The sequence below is a fragment of the Saccostrea cucullata genome, unplaced genomic scaffold (assembly GCF_032062105.1).
Source record: "Saccostrea cucullata isolate Sc308-1 unplaced genomic scaffold, CSIRO_AGI_Scuc_v1 ctg272, whole genome shotgun sequence".
In the NCBI taxonomy this organism is placed as follows: Eukaryota; Metazoa; Mollusca; class Bivalvia; order Ostreida; family Ostreidae; genus Saccostrea; species Saccostrea cuccullata.
Genome location: NW_026938795.1, coordinates 766,023 through 781,255, shown reverse-complemented (window position 1 = coordinate 781,255; position 15,233 = coordinate 766,023). Strand labels below are relative to the sequence as shown.

Here is a 15,233-nt window from a genome sequence, read left to right as displayed (position 1 = left end):
ATAAAGGAAAAATCTTTGAAAATCTTCTTCTCAAGAACCACTGGGCCAGAAAAGCTGAAACTTATGTGGAAGCATCCTGGTATAGTGTAGATTCTAAATTGTTCACATCATGACCCCCAGGGGAAGGGCGGGGCCACAATGGGGAATCAAAGTTTTACATAGAAATATATAGGAAAAATCTTTGAATATCTTCTTCTCAAGAACCACTGGGCCAGAAAAGCTGAAACTTATGTGGAAGCATCCTGGTATAATGTAGATTCTAAATTGTTCAAATTATGACCCCCGGGGGAAGGGCGGGGTCACAATGGGGAATCAAAGTTTTATATAGAAATATATAGGAAAAATCTTTGAAAATCTTCTTCTCAAGAACCACTGGGCCAGAAAAAGTGAAGCTTATGTGGAAGCATTCTGGGGTAGTGTAAATTCTAAATTGTAGGAATCATGACCGCCGGGGGAAGGGCGGGGCCATTATAGGGAATCGAAGTTTTACATAGAAATATATAGGAAAAATCTTTGAAAATCTTCTTCTCAGGAACCACTGGGCCAAAAAAGCTGAAACATATGTGCCCATGGAAGGATCATGGGGTAGTTTAGATTTCAAAATGTCTAAATTATGATCAGTGGGGTAGGGTGGGGATGCATTATGTATAACAAGGGGGAAATCTGGTAAAGAACAGAATGGTCAAAGCTTCTCAGGTGAGCGATGTGGCCCATGGGCCTCTTGTTTAGGAAATTCTTGGCATAATGTAATGCTTTTCATAGGGCATGAAAAACAACAGTAATTTAGATCTTGTAAATCAAAACAGTTGCTGGCTTATCAGAAATTGAAACTTTATTCTGTTGTATTGATTCCTTATAGAGATATATATGAAACACTTTAATTGATGCATGAAAATGAATGAGAGAAAACACATATACATGTATATCAAGGATAAAATTCTAGCCTATATTGAATACATGCATAACGGGGTTCCTTAATATACATCCGAGGCTCACAAAAATACAACAAACATAAATCTTGTTAAAATAAATGTAAATATAAAATATAACTGTTTGATAAAATGTGTCATTTGAATATCACATATACATGTAAAAAAACATAAAAAAGGATTGTAAGTTGTATGAATATTTAAAAATGAGTCAGTACACATTATAAACATAGTCTCACGGGTTTAAGTTTAGTTTACAATATGGGAAAACAGAAATCCTTGATAAACATGAATTAACCGCTATCACTTTGTGCTGCCCAATGCCTTTACAAGTTATAAGATTTAAATGTAGGCATGGTTGGAAACTGTGCAGTAGATGAAATGCTTTAGTAACTTTTGAACCCTGAAAGATGTCCATTTAAGCCTCTGCTTTCAAAATGTACTGAGACCCATTTTCAGGTATAATCTTATCCAAATCTGAAAAATAAAAAAAAGACATTATTTTCTCATTAAGAATAGAATATACTATGGATAATACAATTAAGAATTTGCCAAAAAATGAACACTCTAATATTTGTAGGAATACATATTCATAAAATTATACAAATATCCATTCAAGTTTTAGATTTATGTTATTTAGACTCATGGTAACTTTATTTTTGCGTAACAACCCTTGACCATCTATGTGCAAAAATTCTCTCATATAATTTTACTATTAAAGATTATATAGAGCCCAACTTTCTGAACATTTGTTTTGCTTATACACTGTAGATACCAAAAAGAATATCTTTCAAATATAAGGTGCCACAAAAATTAAGTTCTCTAGATTATCTGAAAATTTATTGTAAATTTTTCAGTAAAATTGTGACTCTCTAATCTTATGAGCATATGGAGTGTGGATGCTCTTCCAATATTTAAGTCATCAAAAAATTCATAATTCTCTACAATACTTACACATGCCCTGTTGATTAGGATTTCCACTGAGGTATACATTCCAGTGCTGGAGAGAATTCCCGTCTATGGCCAGATTCATGACTTCAGTTAAAATGTAGCCAAATGATGTCCGTACACCTTTAAATCTGAAATAAGAAAATTCACCATGAATAAAATTGATTTTAAGGTTTTACATACATATGCATACATGTAACATTTACAATGTGCCAAAATTTTTATCCTGGTTTAACACATGTTTCAGTAATTTTGATTTCTTCTCTCACAATAGGCTGTGATTTTTACACTCTTATCTAGTCTAACTTAGTAGCAAAATGCAGAAGATAATAATTTTGACTAAAGATTGGCAATAATTCAATTTTTGAAATCTTTTCATATTTCAAAATAATTTACATATAAGTAAAACACTTACGTGAAGCTGCTGCTATCTCGGAGTTTAACGAGGACAGCATATAGAGACTGACCCTTGTCAATGGTCACTGCTGGGAAAGTGTGCTGTACGCTGCTATTTATAGCATTGCCGTCCACCTGAATTGTGACATTTACAGTCATATCTGAGGATCCAGGTTTTTCTGTAAAAGATTAACAACATGAAATTTTTAAAAATGGTAGAACTATCGAAAGGCCTGAAGGAATATAAAACCCCTATGCATTCAACTGAACATGCAAGTGCAAACATACAGTGATGGTCAACATTTCTTTGTTATGAATGTATATTCTTATACAGTAAACTAACTTTTGTTTGTGCGCAAGAAAACTTTGTGAGTTCTACAACCTACTTTAACTCACGAATATTAATACATAATACAACCAGCCATTTTACTTAGTATTTGTAGAGAATTTTTCATCACTCACGAAAATTAATTGTTGCAGATTGATTTTAAACCGAGGAATCGTGATTAAGAGATGATGAGAATAATAGATGGTTTACCATATTAAAAATTTCTTGGATTATTCAATTTGATGATAAATTTTTTTTTCATTACTAGGGATTGTTATGATAGATTGAGTTAGCTTTTCTGAAGTTCATCAAATACTGGATGTACATACTTAGCTCTGTACATTTTCCTTTGATGTCTACATAGGACATTTTGGCCAGGGCTGGTAATATATGGGATGCTTCACCCAAGTCAAGCAGTCTCCCGCTCCTCTTACCTAAATATAGTTAGACCCAGTCATTATCAACAACAATACAATTTGAATTAAGTTGTTTTGAAGGAAAACAAGTCAATTTTTTCTAATATTTGTCCAGTCTTTAAAATAAAATGCATCTGTGTTTACTTTGTATCTCCGTGGCCAAATATAGTACTCCTTCTTCTATGGTTTTGTTTGCATCTGTTCTGTTGGATCGGGTCAAAGCCTGTGTCAATCGCAGAAAATCAAAATATTATTCATAGTTAAAAATCATATCCTCTCCTTTTCACCATGAAAATTGATAAAAAAATCATGTACCAAAAATAAGACATCAAAGCTTTCGAATTTTTTTCCCTGACCCACCTGAATAGCAAGACCAGTTTTGTAGGTGTTGCCAAAGCTTCCGTTAACAAACTGTGTCATCAGATATTCCTCGGCCTTGTAAATCGTGGAGTAGTACATGGAATGGTTTACACAGGATAATGCCAAGAGAACCAAGCTGGCTTCATCTGTAGGCGAGAACAAGAGTGTAAACTGAACAGAAAGACATAGTAATGTATTTAGCTTGTCATGAATTTTTTGGAGTATGAGGGAATGGCAAATCCCTCTAATAACAGGTTAACTCTTCCTTGTGGTTTTTTTTTCATGTTATTTAGTTTTTAGCTCTACTGGTCAGAGACCAGAAGAGCTTATGCGATAGTAAGGTGTCCGTTGTCCGTCCGTCTGTCTGTCTGTCTGTCTGTCTGTCCATCGTCTGTAAACAATTTTTCAAAATGCTACTCCTCCTACAGTTTTGGTCTGATTTTAATATAACTTGGCACACAAATAGACTGCTCTAAGATACATAAAATAGTGCATCGGTTTTTGATTTTGATGAACGGTGTTGCCATGCTTACTAAAAATAGAATTTTCTGTGAAATTCCTTTAAAACACTACTCCTCTGACAATTTTGGTCTGATTTCGATATAACTTGGCACACAAATAGACTGCTCTAAGATACATAAAATAGTGCATCGGTTTTTGATTTTGATGAACGGTGTTGCAATGCTTACTAAAAATAGAATTTTCTGTGAAATTCCTTTAAAACACTACTCCTTGGTCTGATTTCGATATAACTTGGCACACAAATAGACTGCTCTAAGATACATAAAATAGTGCATTGGTTTTTGATTTTGATGAACGGTGTTGCCATGATTACTTAAAATAGAATTTTCTGTGAAATTCCTTTAAAACGCTACTCCTTCTACAGTTTTGATCTGATTTCAATATTACTTGGCACACAAGTAAACTACACTAAGATACATAAAATAGTGAATCAGTTTTGGATTTTGATGAACGCTGTTGCCATGGTTACTAAAAATAGAATTTTCTGTGAAATTACTTTAAAACGCTACTCCTTCTACAGTTTTGGTGTGATTGTAATATCACTTTGCACACAAACAGACTACACAAAGATACATAAAATAGGGCATCGGTTTTTGATTTTGATGAACGGTGTTGTCATGGTTACTAAAAATAGAATTTTCTGTGATATTCCTTTAAAACACTACTCCTTCTACAGTTTTGGTCTGATTTCAATATAACTGGGCACACAAGTAGACTACACCAAGATACATAGAATTGTGCATTTGTTTTTGATTTCGATGAATAGTGTTGCCATGGTTACTAAAACTAGAATTTTCTCTGAAATTTCTTTAAAACGCTACTCCTACAATTTTGGTCTGATTTCGATATAACTTGGCACACAAGTAGACTACACTAAGATACATAAAATAGTGAATCGTTTTTTTGATTTCAATGAACAGTGTTGCCATTGTTACTGTCTGTGAAGTTCCTTTAAAACGCTACTCCTTCTACAGTTTTGGTCTGATGGCAAAGGCTTCTTTTCTCATCCTTTGTTATAAGTACAAACCAGTAGAGCTACAGTTTCGACAGAGACTTCTGGTTTTATGATGATTTTCTTACTTACCCACTGATGTGAATGCATCATTTTTCTGAAGAATGCCGATTTGGGTACTATTTTGTTCTTCCTCAGACACGCACTTAGCCAAAGCTATCATGGCTGTAGCCCCACGACGATTCATATAGAAATTGTTAAATTTTTTAAACTGCTCATCTAAAATCCTTATCAAATTGTATCCATGGAAATCTTTGGGATCTATGCAGGCTGCTCTCAGTGCCATGACATATTTTGCCAGCAGCGAGCGTCCCCATGTGATGTCATCAAGTGCTGGGTTCCTAGAAATGAAATGCATCTTTTAAGAGATTTAAAAATGATAATTATGATACTTAGTTTAAAAAAACTATCAGTCAAATAAATGTAACTAATTATACCTCATAAGAGCAGATAGGAGATCATACTCCAGACTCTTGGACATGATGTTGAAGTCGCAGTTACCGGGGTGATACATGGACATTCGGCCCAGTGTGAGAGCTAAGGTAGCGTCCGCATTCTGTTGATCCCGCCATCCCATCGCAGTCATCTGATTGTCTTTTAACCATTGGGCTCCATTTTTTAACGCATGTTCAGCACCTACATTAAGAAGGTTGTCATGTACTTCTATCTATTACTTAGGAGTAAAAATAATTAATGATCTTCTCATTTCATTGAGGGTTTATTTATCGTTTGTAGCTAGAGGTATTTTTACACTGATTATGGTGTAATTACTTACTTGTTAGGTAGTTTCACTGGATTAGGAAGTAATTACTTACTTGTTAGGTAGGTTGACTGGATTAGGAAGTAATTACTTACTTGTGGGATACTGTGGCTCGACTATTACATAATCACTTGTATCTGAAGGAGGGCTGGCTAAAAAATTAAATAAATGCTTTGACTTAGCTATTTATGTGAAATAACAAATTAGTACAAAAAGCTTATTGATCTAATTCTTTTTTGGTGCCATTTAAAAGACTTCAATTAGTGGAGTTTGCATACCAAATATGCAGTCTTTATCTCCTATGGTTCAAAAGTTGTGTCGAAGGTTCATAAAGGCTATTTTTAGCATATAGGTCACAGTCAAGGCCACAGTCATTGATCTTGGTGCCATTTGAAAGAACTAAATTAGTGGAGTTTGCATACCAAATATGAAGTCTCTATTTCCTATGGTTCAAAAGTTATGGTGAAGGTACGAAAAGCTATTTTTATCATATAGGTCACACTCAAGATCACAAGGTAATGACCTTGGTGTTATTTTTAAGAACTTAATTAGTGAAGTACGCATTCCAGATATAAAGTGTCTAACAGTTATCTCTCATGGTTTGAAAATTATTGTGAAGGTTCAAATAAGCTATTTTTAAGCATATATGTCAAAGTCAAGGTCATTGACCTTGGTGTCATTTGAAAGAGAAAGAGATTATTAGTGGAGTATTCATATCAAATATGGAGTCTCTCTATCTTTTATGGTTCAAACATTATGGCAAAGGTTAAAGGTACTTGGACACAGATTTGAAGTTAATATTTTCATATTTTTTCTGTATAATATCACGAATTATATATTTTAATAGCATTTCACACAAAAATTAATTTAAAATCTTATATCATTTAAAAGTTATTAAAACTTTAATTTTTTTGTTAACTTTATTCTTAATCCTTAGGAAAAGTGGCAATTTTGATGTGTTTTAATGAGAAATATTAAAACTTTAATCAAGAAAATAATTTTATTCAGAGTAGAAATGTTAGAAAGCAAAACACCTTCACAAGTATCGTCATTCCAAACTAAGAGATGCGTACAGAGTTTAGCAAATCGAGCACACTCGTGTTCTGTACACAGTTTTTGTAAACAGGGCTCGAGTTCTGTTTTTGTTTATATTTAGAATTCACCGGGTGCGTTCCATCGTCAAAGTCTGCTTACCACAACTGCACGGACTGACAATATATTGTGTGTTTGTTTTGCTTTCGAACGTGTCTACTCTGAATTATCTGGATTATAGTATTAATATTTTTCATTTATACAAAACGAGATTGCAACTTTTCCTAAGGATTAAGAATAAAATTAAATTTGTGAGAGTGCAAGGATATGTCAATCAAACCCGCCGAGAAATTTGAAATTTCAGTTTCTTTTAAACGAAATAAGATTTTTAATTAATTTTTGTGTGAAATGCTATTAAAATATATAAGCCGTAATACTGTAAAAAAAAATTATAACTTCAAATCTGTGTCCAAGTACCTTTAAAGTTTGCAGACAAACAGACAGGACAAAAACAAAACGCGGTCCAATCTATCGATCCAGATGCATAAAAAGGGGGAAATAATGTTATGAAACATCAACATTTCAAGGTCAAGGCCATGCAGTTAAAGTTGAGCAGTACAAAATTATAAAGCTAAACAAAAACTAGCTAAGCTCCTGAGATATTAATCAAATAAATAAATCGGTCATCGTTTAAAAAGTATGGGAACGTGTCTTATATGTTCATCTTCTAGATAGAGAAGGGGAATAGAACATAACATGGTATGGTGGTTGTAGAGCACATTTGATGTTGGAATTGATTAAGTGAAGAGGATTTAGTACATGTGTACTTACTGGCGAGGTAGACGATGAGTCCAATAATTAACCCCAGAGCGGCTACCACCATCAGGATCAGACAAAACTTCTCCATACCGCGGCTACCTTTACTCTTCTCGATTAAAACTGAAAATAAATTACAATACCGTTAGTTAACTCATATACCAGGGTATTTCATGATGTTAGTTAATATAAAACTATAATCAGAGAGAGAGAGAGAGAATGGTTTACCGTCGTCGTCTTTCGCCATGTTTTGAGATTCCTACAATGACAAAAAGTATGTTAAAAGTCTTAATTTATCTCATCAAAGAGAATAAAACTATTTGATAAGTACTTTGGAGCTATAAATGGTTAAAAATCATACTTTTATGGGATCACAGTAAAATTAATGCAGCTGATGTACATGTATGGTAAATAAACAGATATCTTAAAAGGGGTATCGTTTTACAAAGAATAACCCCAAAACGCAGTCACCCAACCTGAAAACTTCGACTAATAAAAATGTGAATTGGGTTATTCATTCAATTAAAAAAGTTACGACAAACAAGTCATGTTTTCGACTTTCTGCTTGCAAGTATGCATCATGGGTTATAAAAGATATTTTTTAAGTCACACGTTCATGTGACTGCTTACATTGTACATAAGTTTGTAAAGAAACAATGTTTAACACTTCCGTGTAAGATTTGTCTTAAGTCGATAAAGTCGACGAGACTTATTTAAAACCACCTTCAGTCGACACCCTCGGCTTCGTAAATAATTTAAATGTAGCACAAACCATCGTATATCCTATATAATAAGATATTCAGTAGCTAATACAAAGAAAATTTGTCAATACAAACAATAATATTGATGAATTTAAAACCGAGTGTAAGGCATTGTCCTACCTGAATCCACTTAGTTGAGTGCCACGCCCGCTCTCTCACCTACCCAGGTATAGTAGACAAGCCAGTTGCTACTTGCACTAGTATGCTGCTTAATTTAGAAAAAATTGTTGTACCCACTCAAAATCGGTGAAGCGACTAGAGCGACTTTTTCAATACCTTTGGATTTAAATTCCTCTATTTATTCAAGACGAAGGTATGCATCAAAGGCCAGAAGTGTAAAAATTTCAAGTAATTTTATAATTTGAAATAAGCCCCAGGGGCTCGACAATAGGATTATATCGGTTAGATGAATAAGAACGCGAAAAACTGTAAGAAATGAGGATAAAATAACGAATATCCATTTTTTGCAATCAATAAACTAAATATATTCCAAAAAGCATAAATTTAAGTTCAGTCGTTATAGTAAAACACACACACAATTTAGCGCACTTAAATTTCAAATAAACTTCAAACATAAATCTACATGTATATTGTTTATAAACCATATTTTCATATCATTCGTATATTGTAATTCCAGTAATTTGATTAAACACACATGTCCTCTGTCCTATGAAACCTTAGTAAATTATTATGATCAATCCCTTAGTTTTTTGTCCATAAAACCAACTAAATGCAACGGATACATTTAATAGATTATTTAATTCTTAAAAATAAATGGAGCGGAACAATATATAGGTCAGAGTAAAGCATATCGAGTTATACTGTATACACGTATTTCACTGACCTTGTAAAATGTACAAGGAGAAAACTTTTGAATTATACAGCTTTGCATTCTTTTGTTAAACCATTTGCGGGAAGAAATAAAATTCACTTACTTGATAAGGTGCCTGTTGTATATTTTCCTAGGGATTCTTTTTTTTCCGACCCCGACTACTTTTATATGTCAAGAATTGAAAGAAACACTGCCCTACTATGGAAGTGACATACCTTAAAAACCCCTAACAGTGCTAATTGCCCCCTTATTTGACCTTGAGTTATATGCCTGTCACAGGTGATTAGGGTAATTGGGTATTATTTAAATCATTTAAGTTTTGTTCCTATTGTCATAACTTGATAATAAAAACTTATCTTTTAAAAGAAGAAACTTCTCTTGATAATTGGAAAATGAAAGAAAATGGTAGTAATTGCTTTATAAAACTTTTATAAAGTAATTACTTTACCACCGGAGCCCTAGTGCACCTTTTGTCTGTTTTAAAAATAATATTTATTTATTAAGAGTTTTTATATAATTAAATTACTACATGTTTAAATAAAAACTGATTATGCTTGTTTACTGAATGGTTAAGGCATGTGCCGAATGGCTCCTATTTACGAGGGCTGTTCAATAAATAATGTCCTCGGTGCTCAGAAAGAAGCAAACGACGCTTTTCAATGATTTAGTCTTCATGATTTTCCTTATTAATCTTTTTTAATTCAAACGCATGTCCGTAACGTTTTTTATCCAATTTCTGATTGTTTATAGAACTCATTTTAGGGTATGACCCTTAGTATACTGGGAAATGGCAGATCCAATGATTTCCTGGACTTGTTTCTTCCTTCTGAAAGGTGTATTCAGGTTTGGAAATAGAAACAAGTAAAAAAGGTTAAGGATCTGGCAAATATTGTTAATGTGAAAAAACAACAACTTTCTGTTTATCCCGAAAACCCCTTTACTCTTCAGGGCATGCGGGTTTGGACGCTGTCACGAAGAAATTTAATGTAGTGGATTCCTGATTCTAGGTCCTTCCTCTAATAAACCTTTCGATTTTTTTGCAAAAAAATTGCTTTCTAGACTCCTTCAGATATTAAACTGTCTCCCCGAATACGAATTTGAACAACAATACCACTAGTATTTCAGAAAATTGCATATAAATCTGTCTTTGTGCTGTTGCAATTCTTTGCTTTTGTCAGACCTTCGCCGTTTTTATCAAGTACATCTTATGGTAAATTTTGTGATGATTTTTAGCAATAGATCCATGTTCCAATATCTGTTTGGATAACTACAATTACTGATGTTCTAAAATAATTGTTAAGACTTTCGTACACGCTGTCGTTTTCACTCGTTTTTCAAAAGTATAGGGTGACCTTTGAGTACCAAGCTTTTTTTTTTTACTGTCAAACGTTTCTTAAAAACAGTGTTAATTACTCCCGATATGATGTCTATCAAATTTGCTATGTATCTTAAAGTCAATCATACATAATCAAATATTATTTGTTGAAATTTGGAAAACAGTACATAAGTTGTTATAATTGGCAAGGAGGGTACCCATTTTTGATGCCCATTATATAATTTTTTATCATTGAAATCCAACTGCTCATTTGTCTACAGAACAGGCACCGGTTGCTGTAAATGACACATATTTCAATGAATATTTCTTTGGGATTTTTAACAAGTTTTACAGCAGCTTTAATGAAGCCTTTATTTTCACTGTAGTTTACTGATTCTTTACCATTCATTTATAATGCAGTATCTATAATAGCCTTTGTTTCCCAGCTTCTCACGATGAAACTATGTGATGAAAAGTGGTCACATAAACTGTTATAAATTCAGTAAAGATTCAATAATGAGAGAAAGTCAAGTTGAATACCATATGATCTCTGTTTTGTATGTCATACAGTTCAGGACATTATTTATTGAACAGCCCTCGTATGTTGGTGAGTTGATGCGAATTATATGAATCCAAATTTCAATTTTGTCACTGGGGTACGATCGAGCAATTTTTGATAGAGCTATGTCCCTTGGACTAAGAAAAATTTCAATTACTTGCAGTTTTCTTCGCTGAGGTTGCAAATACTGAAATGAAATTTGGTAAAGAAATAAGAATATCTCAGTCAGGTACCTAGTCAGTCCTCTTTGTGCCCAGAGGACATAAAGCCCGCACCGAGGACCGCCATCTCTGTTTGTTTGATATTTATTGTATCATTGCTCAAGCCCACCCTTATCTTTCTTCTCAATTGTCTACTGAACGACACCATGTCTCCTATGATCGCCATTCGTTTTGCTTTCCTGCTATCTTTGGTATATACATAGGTTGGTGCCATTCTCAGGACTTGGCCAATCCATATCCGTCGTCTCTATTTAATCTGGTCGGATATGACAGCTGATTGTGTTCTCATTGCTGATCTTGCTCGGCCAAAATATCTTTACTATTCTATGGAGACTACTTGTTTCGAATTTGTGTAGTTTTTGAGTGATGTTATTTGTCATCTTCAAGGACCTTGGATTCATAAAGGATGACACCAGTGACATTTGTTTTAATTTTGGTTCTAATTATTGAAGATTTCCAGCTTTTCCGTAGGTTGGCAAAGGTGGCATGGGCTTTTGCAAATTCTATTTTAAACGTCCATGGTGGAATCTCTTATGGCTGTGATCTATAAACTTGTCTTCTTCTTCTATTCTGTTGTTGTTTGCTGTTACGTCCTTTTCTATTTTTGTACTTTGTTAACATTTATATTTTATCAAAATTGTTCTATACATGACTAGGTCATCATGCCATCCGAAACTGCATAAAATCCTTACAAAGATACACTCTTTCTTTACTCCTCACTAAGATATTAACAGCAGTGAAGGAGAAACTTCAAGAGTTACTACTGTGAAACAATAATTATATTCAAGAAGTGGTGTTAATCAGATGTGGATACTTAAAAATTCCAAGAAACTTTTGGGCAATTTGAAATCACAAGATTTTACCAACATTAACAGCTTAAAAAAAACTAACGATTTTTCAACTTTATACACAACGATTCCCCACGATGAATTTAAGTCCATAAATTTACTTACCTTGTCATTGGTCATTTGCGAAATAATTTTGTTAAAACATTCTGATTGTACACACTAGTAGTACTCTGAAGTTGACATAAAATTCCTGGTGGGGTTGAGATAAAAGAGGCTGACACAGAGTCTGACACATCTGTTTCATATTTGCACATTTTACTTGAAAAGACGTGAATGGCAATCTAACAACCAAGCTTTATGATAAACGTGATGACTAACTCTACAATCGTCAACTTCCCTTACGTATGCAGCAATATACCTTGATCCACTACATACGGTGTTTACATATCTCAGTTGATTCGATACGTTAGAGCATGCTCTACGTATGAACAATTTCTGAAACGAGGTAATTTATTGACAAGCAAGTTGATGAAACAAGACTATCAGCAGTCTCGTTTAAAGTCATCATTTCGTAAGTTCTATGGTCGATACCATGACCTTTTCAGCAAATACAATTTATCATTGAGTCAAATGCTGGCTGACGTATTTCATATTAATTGTTAGTCCATTATTTATACACTGAATTGACGACGGATTTTTCCGTTATTTCCAATCACGACAAGGAGCATACGGCGAAGTGTCCGGTTGACAGAGTAGCACCGATTCCACCTCTGATGTTTTGGAGGTCCGTGTTTGCTCTGTTCTTATTTCGTATGTTCACGTGTCTCTTGCAAAGTCGATAACATTGGCATACAGCGTTATGTTCCATTCATTGCTCTACCCTATAAATTGCTTCAAGGAAAATTTCTGGTCTGTGCATGATTCTCCTTTTCTAAATCCAACTTGTTATTTTTAGACAACAAAGCACCCCTTACAAACCATTGTTCTTTACCATTGGAAGACCAATAACAATAATTTCTACAGATTGATACTTAATATCCTAATGACCTTATTGACCTAGCCTAATTAAAATATTACAAATAATTAATGTTTGGCGTACTTGTCATGGCCATTTATTCACAATTTTTTCAACAAAACAACAAAATATGCGCCGATCTTCAAATCGATATGGCAGCATATACACAAACAACTCAAAGCAGTAGAAACACCACCTTGGCCCAAGGGACCTGGAAAAAACAGTGCCCCATGGAGGTGGCATTCTCTGCAAAATTCTGCCATTAATATAGTTTTTATACCATCACTACACAAAATTCTTTAAAGTCACTGGCGCATAAATTCTCTGTTCTATCTCGAGTCTTTGTAGATATGCATACGATCAATCATCTTATGGTCCATGACGCTGAAAATATAAATTTAAAACAGCAGCAGAAATTTTGTTCTACACACATCAAAAACATTAAAATACAAATGAAGAGTAACATTAGCTCATCAATTTATATACAATATTTTAACATCAATTAATTCTATAAAAAATTCTTTTAAGGCCAAGCATTTCTGCAGAAGTTATAACTTGGAGAGGGTGGGAGGGTTCTTCAGTTAAAATTTTTGGTACCAGCAGCTTTGTTGTTCAACAGGAAAAGGAAGTTTACCTTGCGCATGCCCAGTTGTATAAATGTGACAAGTAAGAGTTGTCTATCTTTCTATAGTCAATAATTATGTGCTCAAAATAACCTAGTTTATCCAGAGGAGATAAACTTTATTATTTTTAGACAACAAAGCACCCCTTACAAACCATTGTTCTTTACCATTGGAAGACCAATAACAATAATTTCTACAGATTGATACTTAATATCCTAATGACCTTATTGACCTAGCCTAATTAAAATATTACAAATAATTAATGTTTGGCGTACTTGTCATGGCCATTTATTCACAATTTTTTCAACAAAACAACAAAATATGCGCCGATCTTCAAATCGATATGGCAGCATATACACAAACAACTCAAAGCAGTAGAAACACCACCTTGACCCAAGGGACCTGGAAAAAACAGTGCCCCATGGAGGTGGCATTCTCTGCAAAATTCTGCCAAATGAACCACAAAACATATTTTTTGTGGGTCATCCGCCAACAAATCTAGGCGGTCAATTTTGCATTCACCAATACAAATACATATTTATCAATTTAACACTCAACCAGTAATTGTATACAATTCAATTTTCAAATATGCAACTTCACAACTTCAAGGATTGGCCATGACAAGACTTAACAAGTACATGTGGGAGTAGTAGGATAAAATCTGTCAGTGGTTGACAAAAACACCCCAGAGCATTTCTTAAAGAATTCACAAACAAGTCATTACCCAAGTCTGACAAGTGTACACCATCTTTGCGAAAAAGGGCTACATGTATTTTTAAAATATCAGGATGTTTAATGATGCCCCACACATTTTCTTAACAACAAAAGTAGCAAGTGCAGAATTGATTCTTCTTCTCCAATTTTCTCCATCATTGTTAGAAAGACATAAGGTCCAATTACTTCGTGGTAAAATATGAGACCAAACAATAACTGTCTTTGGCATTAATTGTGAAATATTTACAATGGTAGATTTCATGTACATTTGTAAACCCTTCAACGTATTATGCGGATTACCAATATCATTGCCACCACAGTGTATTACTAGGATTGTTGGTGGGTTATTATCTTTTAATTTCTTTTGGATAGTTGGATAAAGCTGTGACCAAACCTTACCCCTTATTCCATGCCAAATTATCCTATGTGATTCAAATCCCAGGTTGTTAAGCATTCTCTGTTGAGCATATTTCTGAGCCCAAAATATCAAAGATGAACCAATGATCCATATGCAATCTGAAATGATTTTGAACAAAATAAATTTGCATCTAACTTATTAAACAATTGGCCTTATATATGACTTGTAGGCAGCAGAATTCCATCTGCCAATGGTTTTGATTTCAGCTTCGCTCATACCATTTAAATACAGATGTGTGGCCCCACCAATTCTAAAAGAATGAGATTTAAAAACCGATGTGTTTATATTCAAAAATGATAAACATTTATTGAGCATTGTAGAAAACTGATACTGAGTCAAAGGCTTGGAGTTGAAATGCACAAAAAAATTTGTACTTGAAATTGTCTGACGCATTGCAAGAAATTTCTGCAGTATTGTAAACAAAATTAATGACTGGGCATGCTTTGGAACTTTAACTGCTGAACCCCT

General features: G+C 33.8%; 1 protein-coding gene across 1 annotated transcript; it reads right to left on the bottom strand.

Annotated features, from left to right (window-relative positions):
* Positions 1-810: 810 nt before the first annotated feature.
* Positions 811-8,524, bottom strand: LOC134251305 (uncharacterized). Its single transcript, XM_062733706.1, has 12 exons — positions 8,401-8,524; positions 7,748-7,778; positions 7,535-7,642; positions 5,767-5,823; positions 5,349-5,547; positions 4,984-5,252; positions 3,378-3,523; positions 3,162-3,240; positions 2,931-3,035; positions 2,293-2,452; positions 1,884-2,008; positions 811-1,406 (listed from the first exon to the last, which is right to left on the bottom strand). Exons 2-12 carry the CDS (start codon positions 7,764-7,766, stop codon positions 1,348-1,350), a joined length of 1,326 nt encoding a protein of 441 aa, XP_062589690.1. The 5' UTR covers positions 7,767-7,778; positions 8,401-8,524; the 3' UTR covers positions 811-1,347.
* Positions 8,525-15,233: the final 6,709 nt, after the last annotated feature.

Bases quoted from the DNA above. Each gene is read 5' to 3' on its own strand.
- LOC134251305 (XM_062733706.1), bottom strand. The intron at 5,548-5,766 runs GTAAGTAATTAC...TTCTTAATGTAG, and splicing joins CGAGCCACAGTATCCCACAA to GTGCTGAACATGCGTTAAAA. The intron at 2,009-2,292 runs GTAAGTGTTTTA...TTCTTATTTCAG, and splicing joins CGAGATAGCAGCAGCTTCAC to ATTTAAAGGTGTACGGACAT.